General features: G+C 34.8%; 1 protein-coding gene across 1 annotated transcript in view; it reads left to right on the forward strand.

The window, feature by feature from the left end:
• TBC1D8B (TBC1 domain family member 8B) overlaps positions 1 to 19,237 on the forward strand; it is a 74,052-nt gene that overhangs the window by 11,769 nt on the left and 43,046 nt on the right. Inside the window, exons 2-7 of the mRNA XM_068961932.1 lie at positions 7,479 to 7,589; positions 10,928 to 11,046; positions 11,543 to 11,768; positions 12,460 to 12,700; positions 16,154 to 16,361; positions 17,014 to 17,181. Of these exons, the coding sequence (XP_068818033.1) occupies positions 7,479 to 7,589; positions 10,928 to 11,046; positions 11,543 to 11,768; positions 12,460 to 12,700; positions 16,154 to 16,361; positions 17,014 to 17,181 (1,073 nt within the window). The remainder of the gene's footprint in view (positions 1 to 7,478; positions 7,590 to 10,927; positions 11,047 to 11,542; positions 11,769 to 12,459; positions 12,701 to 16,153; positions 16,362 to 17,013; positions 17,182 to 19,237) is intronic.

The following is a 19,237-nucleotide window of genomic DNA, read 5'->3' on the forward strand; positions in this document are numbered from 1 at the left end:
GTTTTAAACTGACCAAAATCATAGCCAGCCTTAGATCTTCTAAACAATGTTTTTAAAATTCTGTACTATATATGAGTTTCCATTTGCTGCCACACTTGCTTTGCCCCTAGGAATTCAGATGTTGTTATTTTCTTTAATTTTCTGAGGGTTATTCTTTTTGTGCCTTGATGCGTAAGTTTTGAAGTGTATTAAGGTGCTGTAAATAAAGATGGTAACAATTCTCATATTTCTCTGATTTAATCTTTAGAAGTATAACTGTATTTAATGGATAGTTCTTATATTCTTTTTTTCCCTATGACTTTGTAATCTGCCATTTATGCTCAGTTACTTACCTTTACAAAATTCTAAATCCTTTAATGAAACAAAGCTTTATTTTCAGTTAGGAAATGAAATGAGTGCTTATGTGTATCTAGTTTTCAAGTAAATGTCTGTAAAAAATGCAAGGAGAGGGAAAATAAGGCAAGATAATTATTTTTATTAACTTTTCTAAAGCTTTTAGTGTAAAGTTGACAGCTTTCAAAATGTCAACTATGTCTGTTGGATTACTGTAAAAGAAGAGTTCACAATCTTGTTTTAAGGACTTAGAACTGGCAGCAAAAGCAGTAGAAAGAGGAAGACCTATGGCCTTTACTGAGAACATTACTTTCTCCTATTTGAATGTATTTCCTACTAAGTTTACCGATTAGTTTGTTCATCAACATTTAATGAACCTGAGATTATAAAAAATTCAGTAAAGGTGTACTTGTTTGACTTTGTAAACCTGGCAACTGAAGACAAGATACAGAATCCATTATAAAGTTTCAACAGTCATTTCTATGGCCAAAGTTGATAATTGAGTGTTTTACTTAGAATGGAAATTAAATGTTCTTTGTATTAGGAAGTGCATTTTAATAACTTCTGCAGCTGGAGCAGTGTTGCCTTACACAATGTCCTCAATCTAGTGTACAGGCAGAAAAAGCCACTTGTCAAATGAAAGTGTACTAAACTAGCACATTGATAATGAGTACCAAGCTTTGGCTATTTTATAGCGTCCCTTCCTCCAACACTCAGCCTACTTGTTCATATTATTATTAATCTAATATAAGAAAAAAAATGTTTATCAAATTTGCAGGTGGCTGAAAATTGAAAGTAACAGTTAATACCATAGATCAGTTTTCTCAGTACTGACTGCATGTTAGATTCAACTGAGAACCTTTTTAAACAAACTAAATGACACTGGAGTATTTATGGGTAAAATGATATGATATTTGGGATTTACTTTAAAATACTCTAGGAGGGAATAATGATAGAAGATTGGCAAACTGTTGGTAATTATTGAAGTTATGTCATGGGCACCTAGAAGTTTCAGTTTATTATTCTCTTTTTGAAAGTTTTTATAAAACACAGTTAAGGAAAAATAGAATGCCTGGGCCCTACCCCAGATGAATTAAATTAGAATCTTCAGGCTATAGTGGTTTTAAAAGTTGAGCTTGAGTAGTTTGTAAAACTCCTCCAGGGCTTACCTAGTGCCTCAGTGGTAAAGAATCTGCCTGCCAATGCAGGAGACATGGGTTCAATCCCTGATCGGGGAAGATCTCACATGCCCCAGAGCAACTAAGCCCTTGTGCCACAACTATTAAGCCTGTGCTCTAGAGCTACTGCTGCTGTGTCCGACTCTGTGCGACCCCATAAACTGCAGCCCACCAGGCTCCCCTGTCGCTGGGATTCTCCAGGCAAGAACATTGGAGTGGGTTGCCATTTCCTTCTCCAGTGCATGAAAGTGAAAGGTGAAAGTGAAGTCACTCAGTCGTGTCCAACTCTTCAAGCTAGGGAGCTGCAACTACTGAGCCCACGCACACTAGAGCTTATGCTCCGCAACAAGAGAAGCCACCACAATTAGAAACCCTCAAACCACAACTAGAGAGTAGCCCCCACTTGCCGCCACTAGAGGAAAGCCTGTGGAGTGATGAAGACCCAGCACAGCCAAAAATAAAATACATTAAAATAAATAAATCTTAAAAAAACCCCTCCCCCAAATGATTCAAACTTGCAGTTACAGTTGAGAATCACTATCATGGAAAATAAAGTCAAGATTCAGATATATCTGGACAAGTTAAAAGCTCAGTTGAAATCAATGAGATGAAATTTAACATAGGTAAATGTAAACTGTATTTATCGGTTTTTTTTTTTTTAATCAACTGTACAGGATAGAGAATACCTAGGTTGGTGCTTGTGTTTGTGAAAAAGGTCAAAGTAGGTTAATTTATCACAAGGGTAGTATGATGATAATATGACATCATGACTAGAAAGCTAGTATGATCTTTGACAGCATTAATAGAACCATGTAGCCTACAGTATAAAAAACCTCCATTTGTTCAGATCTTATCTCATATTCAGATTTGAAAGACACATTTTATGAGACTTTAACAAATAGGTATGTTAAGAGAAATAATAAGAGACTCAGACAATCTCTTACAACAAACAGATGAAAGAACTAGGTGTATTTTAAGCCAGGAGATGAGAAGAATAAGCACAGGGAGACAAGAGAACTATAATCATATTAATAATATTTGAAGGCCTACCATATTGAATAGAGCATATATTTTGTATGGCTCCAAAGTTGCAAAAGTAGTATTTACCCTAAGGAAGACCATCATTTTCTATTTTTTTTTTTTATTTTTTTAAGTGTGTAAGAAATACTTTCATTTTTCTATCTTAAAGGTTAAAAAAATGTTCATTTCAGAAAATATGTATAGGTGTGAAAAAGAAAATAATGACCACCTATCATCCTGCTGCCCAGAGATAACCACTCTGGGCTCAAGTGCAAAATGATAATGCAGGGGGAAGAAGAAAGAAAATGTACAGGGCTCTATGTTAAAAAGTATTAAAGCAAGCATGGGGTCCTTCTGGCATGAGGCCCTATGGATAGGTCATAAGCTCATGAAGCCAGCTTTAATTATATAACATCTAGAAATTTACAGTTCACCCTTGAACAACATGGAGTTTCAACTGAATGGGTCCATTTTATGTGGCTTTTTTCCCCAATAAATACAACAGTATTATACAGTCTTCAGTTTGTTGAATCTGCAGATGTGGAGCTGCAGACATGGAGGGCTGACTATGACGTTATATGCAGTTTTGACTTGCGTGGGGGTCGATACCTCTAACCTCTGTGTTGTTCATGGGTCAATTGTAAAAATATTTTAGAAAGCCAGAAAGAAAAACACCAATACAGTATACTAACACATATATATGGAATTTAGAAAGATGGCATTGACAACCCTGTATGCAAGACAGGAAAAAAGACACAGCGGTGTATAACGGACTTTTGGACTCAGAGGGAGAGGGAGAGGGTGGGATGATTTGGGAGAATGGCATTCTATCATGTATACTATCATGTAAGAATTGAATCGCTAGTCTGTGTCTGACGCAGGATACAGCATGCTTGGGGCTGGTGCATGGGGATGACCCACAGAGATGTTATGGGGAGGGAGGTGGGAGGGGGTTTCATGTTTGGGAACACATGTAAGAATTAAAGATTTTAAAATTAAATAAAAAAAAATTAATTAAAAAAAAAAAGAAATAAGTTTCTAATTAGTAGAAATTCGCACCAATGCAATAGGCTGCCTTGGGATAACTCTAGAGTTAAAAAGGGAAAAGCTAGGCTTCCAATCAGGGATACTATAGAATAGATGAATGTGTCGGTGGTTGGACTATATGTATGACATGCTAGGATATTTTTTCATCTCTGACATCAATCATGCTCTATCTCTATCCATCCAAAAATAATTGGTTCAGGAACAGTTCATTACCCGCAGGTTGTCTGTTTTCTAAAATCATAGAACTTTGCTTTTTGTTATCTTGCTGTATCATTTAATAAAAAATATTTCATATCAACTATGGTGATGGTTTCTTTCAGAAGTTTGTTGCTATTTATCTGGCAGAGTGCTATAAACTGCACAGACCTTTAACAGGGTGTAGAACATTACCTTAATCAGCTATAGACATTCAAAAAATGATTTGAGTTTCTTGATATTTTTAACTCTCTTGTTCTGTCCTGCAGCTGCAGTATTCTTTCCCCAATTTACTATTGCTATGCATGCGTGCTAAGTCACTTCAGTCACGTCCAGCTGTCTGTGACCCTATGGGCTGTAGCTCACTAGGCTCCTCTGTCCATAGGATCCTCCAGGCAAGAAGACTGGAGTAGGTTGCCATGCCGTCCTCTAGGGGATCTTCCCACCCAGGAATTGAACCCATGTCTCCTGAGGCTCCTGCATTGCAGGCAGATTCTTTACCTCTGAGCCATCAAGGAAGCCCGTTTCTATTGCTATAGATCTTCCCATATGTAGGCTGATTCATGACCTTGGATGTTCAGGCTGTCAGATGATAAACCTCTGTTTATATGGAAAAGCAACCCAAAGTTCTCTGCTTATTTTCTTGTACTTCTAGAACCCAGACATTGGTACATATTAATTCCTGAATGACTTGCAGGGACTTGATGATGATTATAGCTTAATAAGCTGGAAGACTTCCCCAAGTGACTTGAAATTTATTGCACTAGCTTCCAAATTATTTGTTGCATGGTTTTGCACTAGTTGCCAGATTTAAAGCACTTACCAAAACTGACCAGTTTCCTTTCTGCATAGTGTAAGGCACTTATAATCTTGCAAACATTTCTGTTGCAAAAACAGTGACTTTTCATGCCAGTGATTTTGACTACTTTGTTCCCAGTCTCAAACTTTCTATCGAAAAACTAATTTTTATTATGTTACTCAGAAATAATGATCTGTAGTCTCTCCTTTCCTTTCTGCCTCCTCATACATTCACACTCCCATGTTAACTCTCAGCTGAGCCAAGCTTTTCTTTACCTCTTTGTTCTTTTTCCCATTCTTCTAATACTGCTTTTTCTAGTATATATGAAGAAGGAAATAGACTTTGAGCTCCTTTTCTTTGAAATGTGGCAAAATGTGCAATAAATAATTTTCCTTGCAAATTTGCAAAAACTTTTTTGAAAGCTTTTTTAGAAATTAAATTCATGGGAGCCAAATCCAGAAGCTTAAATAGTGCTGTTTTTAATGAATGCTTTTATTTGAACTCCTTGTTTTGACAATTTTGTTAATTCATTGCATGTTTATTTATATAAACAGGCATTCATATACTTGATTCCACTTTTTCAACCTGAAGATAGTTCCCTCTTTTGGTTTTCTTTCACTGCCTCTTTTTAGTATTTTTACTTTCCCATCTTCAAAATGAAAACATTCTCCTTTTTTTTCTATTTCCTGAATAATTTCAGTTACGTTGCTCTGAAGAGGCTATCTGCATATGTTTAACTCCCACTTTTCTTTCTCACCAGCTCCCACTTTTCTTACTTTATCCTAATCTCTTAGCCAGATCTCCAGTTTCTCACAGTCACTTTTTCATACTGAGAGTGATAGACTTATTTTTCCTTTTATCTCCAATCCTTCAGTAATTCCCTCATTAGTTGACATAGAATCACTTCCTATATCTCGCGTCTTCATTCCTATTCTCTCTTCCCCCCGTACCGTCTCTTTCATAATATTTGTCTGGGTGTTCATATTTCTTAGTCTTCAATTCATATTATAACTTTTTCATATCAGATAATTGCTTTTTTCTATAATCTGCACATGTTATGATTGCCAAAATCTTCTTTATAAGACTTCCCTCTAAGACTGCTAATTAATATGCTGCATTTGTGACCCCTGTTTATACTTTTTACCAATTCCTACATCTCTCTCCCACCCTTTCCTTTCACCTGAGCCAAGTTTCTCTTTATTTCTTTGTTTTATCTTCTACTCTTCTAATTTACTTCCCTCTATGCTTATAACAACTCCCTACCTCACATCTGCCAATGTACCTATATTCTCATTCAAATCTTGCTTGAAATCTTAACTCCTTTTAAGTGGGTAAAGATAGGAAAATAGCCAAAGGCCTGTTTTATAGTTGAGTTATTTTTTTCTCAAGTCTGTATGCTAAATCAAAGAGGAATGCCTCATAAAGTAAAACCAACACTCAACCAGTCAAAGCTTCCAGAAAAAAAAGATTGATTTATGTTTCTCAGCCATCTCACTGATACAGTTAACAAATTTTGCTTCTGAAAGTTAGGGATAGAAACTTAGAGGTAGAAGACATGGTTATTGTCCTCAGAGAACTAATAATCTAGGTAAGGAGACAAAATTAATATACATGAAGTACTTAGAAAGTAGTTGTAATAACTAACCTAATAATCAGAATGCTGGGTTGTATCATACAGACTTTAAGTGCTGTGTATAATCAGAGACAAGGGAAGGCATAATTGCTTGGGGTTGCCAATGAAGATTTCATAGGGGAATTGGGTCTTGAAGAAAACAGAATTTGGATTAGCCACACTGGGCTACAAGATTTCCATTAACATTTCTAGGTAAAAAAGACTTGCTTAGCAGAGACTTTTTAAGTTTTTATTGATTTACTTATTTTTGGCTGTATTGGATCTTTGTTGCTTTGCGTGGGCCTTTTCTCTAGTTGCAGAGAGCCCAGGCTGCTTTCTAGTTGCAGTGCCCAGGCTTATTTTGTTGCTGAGCACAGACTCTGGGGCACATGGGCTCAGTAGTTGTGGCTCTCTGGCTCTAGAGCAGTGGCCTAATTGTTGTCTCACGAGCTTAGACGCTCTATGGCACGTGGAATCTTCCGGGACCAGGGATAAAACTGGAGTCCCCTGCACTGGCAGGTGGATTTTTTACCACTGAGCCACTGGGGAAGCCCAGACTTGCTATGTAGACTTTATGGGAGAAATTAAGAAAACAGGAAACTTATTGTAGGAGGAGTAGGAAATATCAAATAATTAAATTGAAGCTAAATAATCAAAACCGTGAATTTGAAATTGAGGAATTAAATGTTAAAAAGAAAAAAATCCCCTTTAAGCATTTTAATTAATCAAGATTTTTATCTTGTTAAAATCCATTGTTTTTCTTATAGTATTTGCTAACATTGAGTCTTTTACTATGTGCTAAGCATTGTGCTAAGTGTTTTATGTGTAATAATAACTCATTTTATCTTTCCAACAACCTTTTGTGGTAGGCTCCAGTTTTACCCCCCCTTATTTTACAAATGAGGATGAAGAAAAGCTAAGTACAACTGGGTCAAGTTGACACAAGTTAGTACTAGGATTCAAACCTAGGAAAGCTCTGTTACTAGAATCTACATTCTTATCTGCTCTATACATAACCTTGTAAAGGAGGTAAATAAGTGCTGCAAATATATCATGAGGTTTAGACAAATGAATCTGACTTATTTTATTGAAAGATAATTTTTTAAAGCACTATTGACATTGGAACACTATAATCTCTTCATCCCGATTGTATTTTTTTCTTTAAGAAAAATCTCTGTAAGGAAGCTTTGAGTTAGAAATTTAAAAAAAAATCCATTGGTTGTTAGTCGTGTGAAGCAATATTGATTTTATCTCTTGTAAGATCCTTGTTTCAATGGTCTCTTTATTACAACAGGACTTTTGGTTGGGACTCTTGATTCAGTCTTAGACTCTACTGCAAAAGTAGCTCCATTTCGCATCCTACATCAGACACCAGATTCTCAAGTTTACCTGTCAATTGCATGTGGTGAGTATGAATTTTATTTTCTTTTTTCTTTTTTTTTTTGAGTATGAATTTTAAAACATAGAATTCAAACAAATAAGGATCTTAAGAAACTGAATATTTAAATTTACTTATACTCCCCAGTTTTTAAAAATTAATTTTTATTGGAGTATAGTTGATTTACAAATAGAGTCACAGATGTAGGAAAAAATGAGGTATATGGGAGGGTGAAGGATAAATTAGGAGATTGGGATTGACATATACACACTACTATAAAATAGATAACTAATAAGGACCTACTGTATAGCACAGGGAACTCTACTCAGTACTTTGTAATGACCTATATGGGAATAGAATCTCCCCAGTTGTTTTGATTTAGAATTGAGGTAAATGTGCAGCTCTACTTTGAGAGACTAGAAAAATATCTATTTAAGAAAGATTACAGACTTTTTAAAAATCCATTCATATGTGAGACCTGAAGCATGTGTTCTGGCAGTGCTGATTCTGAGCACATTTTGATCAGTGCTACTGCTAATCTGACTCCTTTCTTCAACTCACCTTTCCTGCTTAACCCAACTGCTAGGAAGATGAGAACCTCCCCCATGAAGTTCTTTGTTTCATCTCTAATAATTCAGATGAGGAGAATCAAGCCCAAAACTTAAAGGCTGATCTCTAAGAAAATATAAGCGTGAAAACCTGAACAAAGCATCATATCCTTGAAATATGAAGGGATAATTTACACGTAGTGCAATATATTCATCCATGAATATGTTCAAATGCGTCCTTCAGGGGGTTCAGATTCTTCCACATGTATCTATTGTGGTAGAAAAGGAATTAGGATGATTCTTAACATAGCAACTCAAAATTTAAGAAAAAATACAGTGATAGTTGTTACTTATTTAATGATGCCATTACAATGTTGGTCTAAATTAGAATCTGAGATTTATGGGTTTTTTTTTTAATGTTGAAAGGTTGCCTTTTTCTGATTCTTTCTCTCTTCTCCCCCTCTCTTTTTAAAGTAGATATACTTAAAAAATACAAAAGCATGTGAACTTCTGGACAGTTCATGTGTGTGAACATATAGCATACAATTAATTTTTAAAACTGTGTGGCTTGTTTTTTGCATCTCCCTCTCAATTTCCTTTAGTGTTTCTGATGAATGTCTTCTCTTGACTCTTTCAAATTAAATACCATTTAAACTAAATATGGAAGATATTATACTTGCTGATATCATGAGATGTCTATAACCTCAACTCTAAGTTGAGTTGGTAGAAATTATATCCTCATTTCTTAAACAAAAAGGATGATCATACAACTTACTTCCCAAATTAACTTGATGCAGGAATAGTGCATGCGTGTTCAGTTGCTCAGTCATGTCTGACTCTCTGTGACCCTATGGACTGTGGCCTGCCAGGCTCCTCTGTCCATGGGATTCTCCAGGCAAGAATATGGGAGTGGGTTACCATTCCCTCCTCCAGGAGCGCTTCCTGACCTAGGAATTGAACCTGCATCTCCTGCATTGGCAGGCAGATTCTTTACCTCTGAGCCACCTGGGAAATGCACAGAAATATGGTACTTACCTATTAGTGAAGCTTCTTTTTACCTAAAGGGCCACAATAAAGGCCTTAAAATTTCCCCATGGCTTTTATTTGTGGTTCATTAAAGAAAGTTATTACGCATGGTGTGATGACTTGAGTAACATGAATACAGTTCTAACTGATCTGTAGGAAATAGGCAGTTTTGAAGTGTCAGTACTTTAAAAAAATTATTTATTTTTGGCTGCCACTGGGTCTTCGTTGCTACATATGGGCTTTCTCTAGTTGTGGTGAGCAGGGGCTACTCTTCATTGCAGTGCAGACTTTTCGTTGTGGTGACTTCTGTTGTTGTGGAGCACGGGCTCTAGGTGCGCAGTCTCAGTAGTTGCAGTGCATGTGCTCAGTAGTTGTGAGGTATGGGGTTAGTTGCTCCACCGTATGTGGTATCTTCCCGGACCAATGATAGAACCCATGTTCCCTGAATTGGCAGGTGGATGAATTCTCAACCACTAGACCATCAGGGAAGGCCATCAATACATTTTTTAGTGTATCACTCTCCATATGTCATAAAACATACTTAGAAGTCAGAATATTTCTTTTGAGTGAGATTTGTATAATCTGCAGTGCTGGGGAGATCTTAAATGTATGTTGGTTATAGGGCAAAATTGATAGATATTAAAATGTTCTTCAAACCAAAGCAACCCAGAGTTAAGCATAATACTGACCGTCAATGCAAGTACTCTGACCCTCAGTAAACCACCTCACCTTGATTCAGCAGATCACAAGGATTTAACCTTGCTATAGGATTTCTAATCTCTTTCATAAAATTTCTGTAAGTTGACTAGGCTTTTTAATGAAAGAGTTGACTGAGAGAAAGCTTCATACTCCTGAGGGTTGCCACAGTTGAGATCCATGTTTATGCAGTGTGCATAGGATTGTCATATACATGCTGTTTTCAGTCATACAGTATTATTAGAAGACTGTATTATTTGAAGACCAAAGATTAAATTATGTATATTTATATTCTAGTACCCTATATATTTGGGCTTCCCTGGTGGCACAGATGGTAAAGAATCCGCCTGCCATGTGGGGAACCCAGGTTCAATCCCTTGATTGGGAAGATCCCCTGTAGAAGGGAATGGCAATCCACTCCAGTACTCCTGCCTAGAGATTCCCATGGACAGAGGAGCCTGACAGGCTACAGTCCACGGGGTCGCAAAGAGTCAGACACGACTGAGCGACTAACAAATACACACATACTCTATATATCATGGCTTCCCTGGTGGCTCAGCAGTTAAGAATCCGCCTGCAGTGCAGGAGCTGCAGGAGATGCAGGTTCGATCCCTGAGTTGGGAAGATCCCCCGGAGGAGGGCATGGCAATCCACTCCAGTATTCTTGCCTGGAAAATCCCATGAACAGAGGAGCCTGCGGGCTACAGTCCGTGGGGTCACAAAGAGTCAGATACGCCTGAGCAACTGAGCACTCACTCGATATATTCTCTTAAAAGAACTGGTTACTATAGGTACCAGTTACTGGCACCTTGTTTTCAAAATTTTATATCCTTTCTCATGAGTTGTATTTACTTTTCTCCACTTTCATTAAATATTTTATTCTTTCTATTTATAATGAAAACTAGTGTTCATACTCACATTTAAGGATGACATGGAGAATAAGCATTGTATCCTGTTCCTTTATGATGATCATTTTTTAAAAGAGCAAATATTATTTTATAGCTTTTTAAACTAAGCTTATAAATATCAAGAGCAGTTTTTTTTGTGTGTGTAAAGTTTTCTTTGAGTCTCTCTTTCTCTTTTATTATTAATCAGGAGCCGACAGAGAAGAAATAACCAAACATTGGGAGTGGTTAGAAGAAAATATCATGAAGACCTTATCTGTGTTCGATTCAAATGAAGATATTACTAATTTTGTACAAGGAAAGATAAGAGTAAGTGGCATGGATATAGTTTATAGATGGAATACTAAACTCTTTGACCCATTTATTTGAGGATGAAAGTTGCATGGAAGCTCATTGTTTTATTGGCACCTTTCAGGACTGGCAGAAGCACACATATAAATATCAGAATCAGAACTAAAGAGAGTTGTAAACATAGTGGTTATTCTTTGGTGCCCTTGTGAGTGCAGTTAGGGATATTTTCATTTCAGAATCTCTTTGAAAGAACCCTTCACTCAATCAAAATAATATTTAGCACCTGTATTTTTGGTAGGTTCTTTTGAGGCATTAGGAAAAGATTAAATTATAAAATTGCAAATTTAAAGAAATTGAATTACAAAATTAAAGATCTGCTCACTTCTGTCGTAAGAGATGTAGGTATGTGTATATGTGTATACACAGTTTTATTCAAGGAACTGTTTAAACATGTGAGGTATATTTGTGTTGATGGGTAATTATTAATTTTCAGAAATTATTTTGTCTCCTTTAGGGATTAATTGCTGAAGAGGGAAAACATTCTTTTGCAAAAGAAGACGATCCTGAAAAATTTCGAGAAGCCCTTTTGAAATTTGAAAAATGTTTTGGTTTGCCAGAGCAGGAAAAGTTAGTTACCTATTACTCGTGCAGTTATTGGAAAGGACGAGTTCCTTGTCAAGGTTGGCTATATCTTAGCACCAATTTTCTGAGCTTCTATTCTTTTTTGTTAGGATCAGAAAGTAAGTGGTTTCTGTTGTTTACTATGACTTTGAATTTACAAACTTACCTATCAACTTTGTGATGGTATTAGGTTGCATGTAAAGTAATAGAATAGATATTAAAGGTAATTAAACTATACATTTAAAAGTTCACTTCATCTGGGGAAGAATACTTTTAAGACTGGTTGTTTAACATAAGAACCATTTGAATTGTATATAGATGCCTTGCCTGTTGTGGGAAGCAAATGAATATTAAACGATGATGGTGATCTGACTTCAATCTATATTTAAATAATTGTTTTAAACATGCAATACACATATGTGTAGTAATCATAGTACCTAATGTCCTACAGCTACAAAGAAGAATCAAGCAGTACTGTTCATAGCACATGTATAGCTTTTACACCAATAGTTATATAATTGTATAAATTGAAATACCAAATTTAATATCAGGTTTAAATATCAAATCAGAAAAAAGATTAGAAATTATTTAAAATTAGGGACTTCCCTGGTGAATTATATCTGTTCCTAAGATCAGTTATTGTATGTTCATTGTTATGCTTCAAAATTTAAACTAATCTTGAACTCAAAAGCATTTTAATTGTTCATGGCATTTTTTAAGTGACTGTTGTTTGTTTTGAAAGACCTGATTGATAAACATTAATCAACATTGAGAAACTTAATCATATCTACTTATAACTCTAATTTGCAGTAAAACTCATTATCTCCTGGGATGCAGTCTCAAAACTTGAAAAGACTTCAAATGTCATACTGACAGAGAGTATTCATGTGTGTTCCCAAGGGGAGAATCACTACTTTTCGATGTTTTTGCATATTAACCAAACATACCTTCTTATGGAACAACTGGCAAACTATGCTATAAAAAGAATTTTTGATAAAGAAACATTTGATAATGACCCAGTCCTTGATGATCCTCTACAAATCACTAAAAGGTATTCAAAGCTTAATTAATATTTATTTTTTAAAGTATTGTTTGACCAAAGAACGGTGGCATTGAATAACATTAAAAGACGAATGGATAAAAAAGTTCTGATACATATACACAATGGAATATTACTCAGCTATTAAAAAGGACACATTTGAGTCAGTTCTAATGAGGTGGATGCAACTGGAACCTATTATACAGAGTGAAGTAAGTCAGAAACAAAAACACCAATGCAGTATATTAATGCATATATATGGAATTTAGAAAGATGGTAACAACAACCATATACGTGAGACAGAAAAAGAGACACAGATATAAACAGACTTTTGGACTTTGTGGGAAAAGGTGAGGATGGGATGATTTGAGAGAATAGCATTGAAACATGTATATTGCCATATGTGAAATAGATGACCAGTCCAAGTTTGATGCATGAAACAGGGCACTCAGAGCCGGTACACTGGGACAACCCAGAGGGATGGGATGTGGAGGGAGGTGGGAGGTGGGAGGGGGATTTGGGATGAGGGACGCACGTACCCCCGTGGCTGAGTCATGTCAATGTATGGCAAAAACCACCACAATATTGTAAAGTAATTAGCCTCCAATTAAATAAATTAATTTTTAAAAAGTTAACTATTCTATGTTATGTGATAGTTTTTCTTTGGAGTAATCATTGATGTGTGAGTTTTTAAAGTTTATTCATTTGCATTTCACAAATAGTATCCTCTCTGAGAAATTTAATGTTAAGAAGTAATAGAAGTTAGATTTGAAAATTATTTCTTAAGATCTCAGTAGGATTTGCTCTGGAGTGTTTTTAGAAACAGAAGTTTTTGTGTGCATGGTTAGCCTGAGGAGTAGCCTAGATAGATTTAAGGCTGAAATTGTTAAATGTATTGTTCATTTTTAAACACATTTTATAGGTAGGTTCATTTTTTCTTTGTTTACAAAATTTTATTGACATATAGTTGATTTACAATGTTGTGTTAATTTCTGCTATATAGCAAAGTGACTCAGTTGGCTATACATATATTCTTTTTCATATTCTTTTCCTTTATGGTTTATCAGAGGATATTGAATATAGTTCCCTGTGCTATACAGAATGATCTTGTTTATCCATCCTGTATGTAATAGCTTGCATCTACTAATCCCAAACTCCCAATTTTTCCCTCTCCCAACTCTCTCCCCCTGAGAGTTTCACATTTTAGTATAAGGATAAGTTAGTAGAATCAATGGAACATGAGTTTTAGAATAAGATTAGAGCAACCCTGGGAAGAAAAGTTGTAACCTCTCAGGACCTCAGTTTTCTCATCTGTTGTTTGTACCTCAGAGAGCACTTGTGAGGAATGAGCAGTGTAACTTGTGAAAGCACTTTGTAAAATATTAAGCACTAGATAAATAGTTACCATTATTAGTGCCTGCATCAGAAGTATCTGTCTTATAGCTGTTTGCCGCTATATTTGGTTTGCTGAAACCGACCAGAGCCCTTTCATCCTGCTCAACACTCAGAACAGTTGACTGAAATGAGTGTGCCAAAGGGGAGAGAATCCAGAAATAGCTAGTGAGAACCGCTTCTGGCAAGAAGGATGAGGGTATAGACTGTATGGGAAAGTGTAAATAAGAGAAAGCTAAGCTGCAGTCCTGTGGATAGACCAGAACTAGTAACCTGGATGCTGTGTGTTACATAGCCCTAACCTAGGTACAGTTGTTCCTCTTACCTATTCTTAAACCATTCCTAAAATCTATATACATAAGGGTTCCCTTTGTGAGCCTTCTTACTTTTCTGGAAATAGATCAGCAAGGTGAATTTGTTTTACACCTTACTATCAAAATTAGGTCCCAGTGTGCATGATTTATCAGTAGAACTCCATAAGGATTAAGAATATAATTTATGTTATGTTATAGTGAAGCATGTTGATATAGGTTGTTTTGATTAGCCACCCTAAGCATAAACATTTTAGCTATTTTATTTCCCTTAAAATATCCTAAAAGGCCACTTATAAATAAGTTATTCATTACCAAGTCTGTATTTAAATGAGGTATAGTAGATTCATTTTTGTCTATGTGCATGTTTAAAAGAACCTATTGAAAATTAGGGCTTCCCCAGCAACTCAGCGTAAAGAATCTACCTTCAATGCAGGAGACATGTGGGTTTGATCCCTGGGTCTGGAAGATCCCCTGGAGGAGGAAATAGCAACCCACTCCAGTATTCTTGCTGGGAAAATCCCGTGGACAGAGGAGCATGGTGGGCTGGTAGTCCATCGTGTGACAGAGAATCGGACATGACTGAAGTGACTAAGCACATGCATTGACAATCATATATATCTAAATCCTTTTCCCTAGTACATTAAAAAAATAGATTATTTAGACTTCGTCTCCAAATGACATTTTAAAAATGGAATATCTATTGCTTTGGTTTACTGTTTTTACAAATATGTATTATAGTAGCTAAATTCAGTGTATATCCTTCCAGACCTTTTAATGCATGAATTAAAAAATATTTGCCAAAAGCATGAATGGGATTAAACATCACATATTATGCTACAGTCTACTTCTCCTCTTAAAATAATATATCACAGACATCTTTTCATTCATATAAAAAGATCTTATGTTTTTCAATAATAGTGGAAAAACCCACCAAATTGCAATTTAAGTGAGGTAAAAATTGTGAGTCTCTGTTCATATTTATCAGAATTATTTTTAAAAGACATGGTGAACTGCCACATACTCAAACAGTATATGCTGGAAGGATAAATTTAGTTTTAACTTTTTTGGCTTAGAATTAGAACTTGCATAATTTACTCACTACCCCAGATGGCTTTGCTGCTTAGCACAAGTGTTTAATGCCTCTAGAAAAATTGTGCTATTTTAAGCAATTGTTTTTTATTTATATATTTATATGTCAGTTAACAAGTCATCTGTATTTATTGACACCCATCCTGTGCCCAAAACTGTGCAAGCACTGTTGTTTTATTGTGTCTCTACTTTGAATTTTTAAACATTCATTTAGATTTTTGCTTCATTTGATTTTAATGTTATTTTTATGTTCTAGTCTTCCCATCTAAATTTTGATACCGTAAACTTTCATCATTTTGTTTGAACTGGGTAACTCTCTTGATTTTCCTGATAACCAAGTGTAAAAATTATTGTCTTCCAAGATTGGTTTTAGCCATATTCACATATGAATATAATAATAGAATAGTCTCCTAGCAAATCACCCTTTAACAGATGGTTTGAAGACCTACATCATCTCTAACCATTGTGCATTGGAATCTAATAATACAAAACTGGAAAAGAGAACAAACAAATTGATTAGGAATCAATGTGTTTCTTCCATTCCATAATTTGTTGAAGAGCATAACATGTAGTGTTTAATCGTTCTGTTTTACAGTGTACTTAATCAGTGTAGACATGTGTACACTTTAGAAGGCATCATTTGAGCCCCTTCTTTTTTTCTTTCCTATAGAGGTCTGGAAAACCGAGCCCACAGTGAGCAATTTAATGCTTTTTTTAGGCTGCCCAAAGAAGAGACTTTGAAAGAAGTACATGAATGTTTCTTATGGGTACCATTCAGCCACTTCAACACTCATGGAAAAATGTGCATATCGGAAAACTATATCTGCTTTGCTAGCCACGATGGCAATCTGTGTAGTGTAATCATTCCATTACGAGAGGTAAAGTAAGTTTAGTTGTATTATCAGTTTTTAGTTCAAAAATGTTATCATCCACAGAGTAAAATGCCCTTTAATTTTGTAAATTATTAAAAACAATGTGCAACATCTTTTTAGTAATTTTTAAATAATCTTTTTTAAGTTCCATAATATTCTCCAGGATAAGAGTACCATTCCTAAGGATACGAGTACTAGGATAAGAACCTTATAGCTCTTATTGAAAATGAAAACAACTAAAAGTTTATGTACAACATAAGGGTTTGGGGTGATGCAACATGGAGTGTAATCACTCAGACATTTATGACATGAATACCAAAACTTACACTATCACATTTGATATATATACATGGTCAGAAAGAATAGAATTGATAGCTTTTCTATAAGTCAAAAATCAGTTATCAGTATTGCGGTATTGAATTTTTACATTTGTCATTTTTAAAGGTTACATGTTAACCTTTTCCTAAAGAAGTGAAATAACTTGCGCTGAGATTGCTTGTATCAGTGATACTACTAGTACCCAGTCTATTCCTTACTAAGTCCTACCACAGACCAAAACTTGTTGCCACAAAAAACAGATAATAATAAGCTAAGCCATTTTGCCTGACCTTGTCAAAAATGAGAAAAAAAGTGATTCACTTATGTTTTCATCCCCCAGGTCTTAGCTATAGATAAGACAAATGATTCCAGCAAATCTGTCATCATTAGCGTCAAAGGAAAAACAGCTTTTCGCTTCAGTGAAGTAAAAGAATTTGAGCAATTGGTGGCAAAACTCAGGCTCAAGTGTGGGGCAACTTCAACTCAATATCACGATATTAGCACAGAGGTAATTATACACCAATCAAATCATTTTGAAAAAAAGATTTATGTTTGTGTGGTCCCCTCTTTAAATGAACTCACAGTACCTTTCCTATTATTCTTCTGTTTAGTTTATATAAGATGAATACCAAAGAAATTGTATTCTCTAAGTCACATCATAAAACAGAAGTGAAAATTAGGGACGTTATCACTTTTTAGGAATTCAGACTTTTAAAAAATTATCTTATTTTTCTTGACTATATTTGTTGTTTAATCATATATACATACCTTGTACTTTTGCATAACATGGCTTTTAACAACTCAAACTATGAGAATTCAATGGGGCATTAAAAAAGGACTCTTATTGCTGTAGGGAGATGGTCTGATAATCTTTTTATTTAACGTCAAGCAGGTGAGCCTTATTTATACAATCTGGGCCAAAGCAAACTAGTGACATATCTATTTACTTGTAAAATATTAGACAAAGCAAATATTCTTGGCAAAACATAATTAAAAGCCTGATTTTGATGTTTGTCTTTTATAGAATGTAGTTTCAATTCAAATTAATTTTTCTTTTTCAATCTCATATTTTAATAGATTGATAAAACATTACATTACAACTACTTTGATTTTTATTAAAAATTTAAAGAAAAAATCAACATTGGCTTCACTGGCTATATTATTTTACTTGGATTGGATTATAGAGGCTTTTATTTCTTCCCCTAGAGCAGAGACTGAAAATATTATGCTAAGTCAATTCGAATGCAGAATTAACAAGACTGACTCTCTACTTGATAAGAGAAAAGTGCAGTGAAAGCATATAATTTAAAAATATTTATATATTTCAGTTTAAGAGTTGGACATGACTTAGCGACAGAACAACAACAATCTCTATTCCAGACACAGAACCTTCATGTTGGCCATTAAGAGTTTTTGTGCTCCAACTTGCTAATCTTTCATTCTTGTCAAATATATATACCCACAGTATATAACAGTTTGATGTGAGGACATAAGTAAACTGATCAGTCTTGCTCACATATTCTTGCTTATCTCACTTTTGTTTTTCAGTCCTAAGTCCATTTCAGATTCAGTCTCTGTGTTGGATGTAATGTTCCGCTTATCTTTTTGTTTTCGTCAATTTATCTGTTTCTCTTAAACCCGAATACCTGGAATTTTTTTCCCTTGAAAATTCTCAGATGCATCTTAATAGTTGGATATGCTCAATTGTCAAGAAAGGATTTTGTTTCAAAATGAGTTTGCCGTCTTTTCAGATGTATGTCAAAGTTCTAAGGTTTTCTAGTTTCTCTTAGCCATTTTTAAAGGTTTTAACAAAGATATGTACAAAATACCAGTTAGTAAACTGGCTTGCTTGGAAATTTGTTTTTTTTTAATTGACATAACATTCTATTTTCACTTAAGATTTTTATCTTCAAAATGAGGAGGAATATTAACTTGTTTACTATAATCTGTATATGTCTAGCTTTATTTTTATACTATATTTTTAAAAATAGTAAAGAGAGCTTTTTAAAGAGGAGCTGGTTCCATTTGATTTCTAAATGACAGACATTGTAGTTATTTTATAGCTACACCTAGCATACTGAAAAAGAAAAAATTATATTAAAAAATTATACACAAACAACAAGACTTTTCATTCTAAATTTCAAGGAAGTCTAAATCAACAAATCTAAATATGAATACAGGAAGGACTAGGAAATTTTTCCCATGAGTATATAAAATTGTGAAACAAAGAACAAATGCTCCCAGAAACAACTGGGAGTATGGATAAGTATCAGTTCTGTCTAAATTTTTAAATATGTCAATTAAAATTCTCCACATTTTGTTAAGTTAAAATCCAGGTACATACACAGGTTTTGAAATTTTCCAATCAAATGCTTAGAAAACACATTAATCTTTTATTTTTTATTAATATGTATACTCAAGAAGTATTACAAGATATGATAATTTTTCAGAACTATAATAAGTGAAAGAAAAATGGGCCCTTTTAGGTTAGTTTTAAGCAAAGTGACTTAAGAGGGAAAGTACTGCTAAAGATCCTTTACTTGATGCTTTGCAACTACATTGTA

Source organism: Capricornis sumatraensis, chromosome X (genome assembly GCF_032405125.1).
Source record: "Capricornis sumatraensis isolate serow.1 chromosome X, serow.2, whole genome shotgun sequence".
In the NCBI taxonomy this organism is placed as follows: domain Eukaryota; kingdom Metazoa; phylum Chordata; class Mammalia; order Artiodactyla; family Bovidae; genus Capricornis; species Capricornis sumatraensis.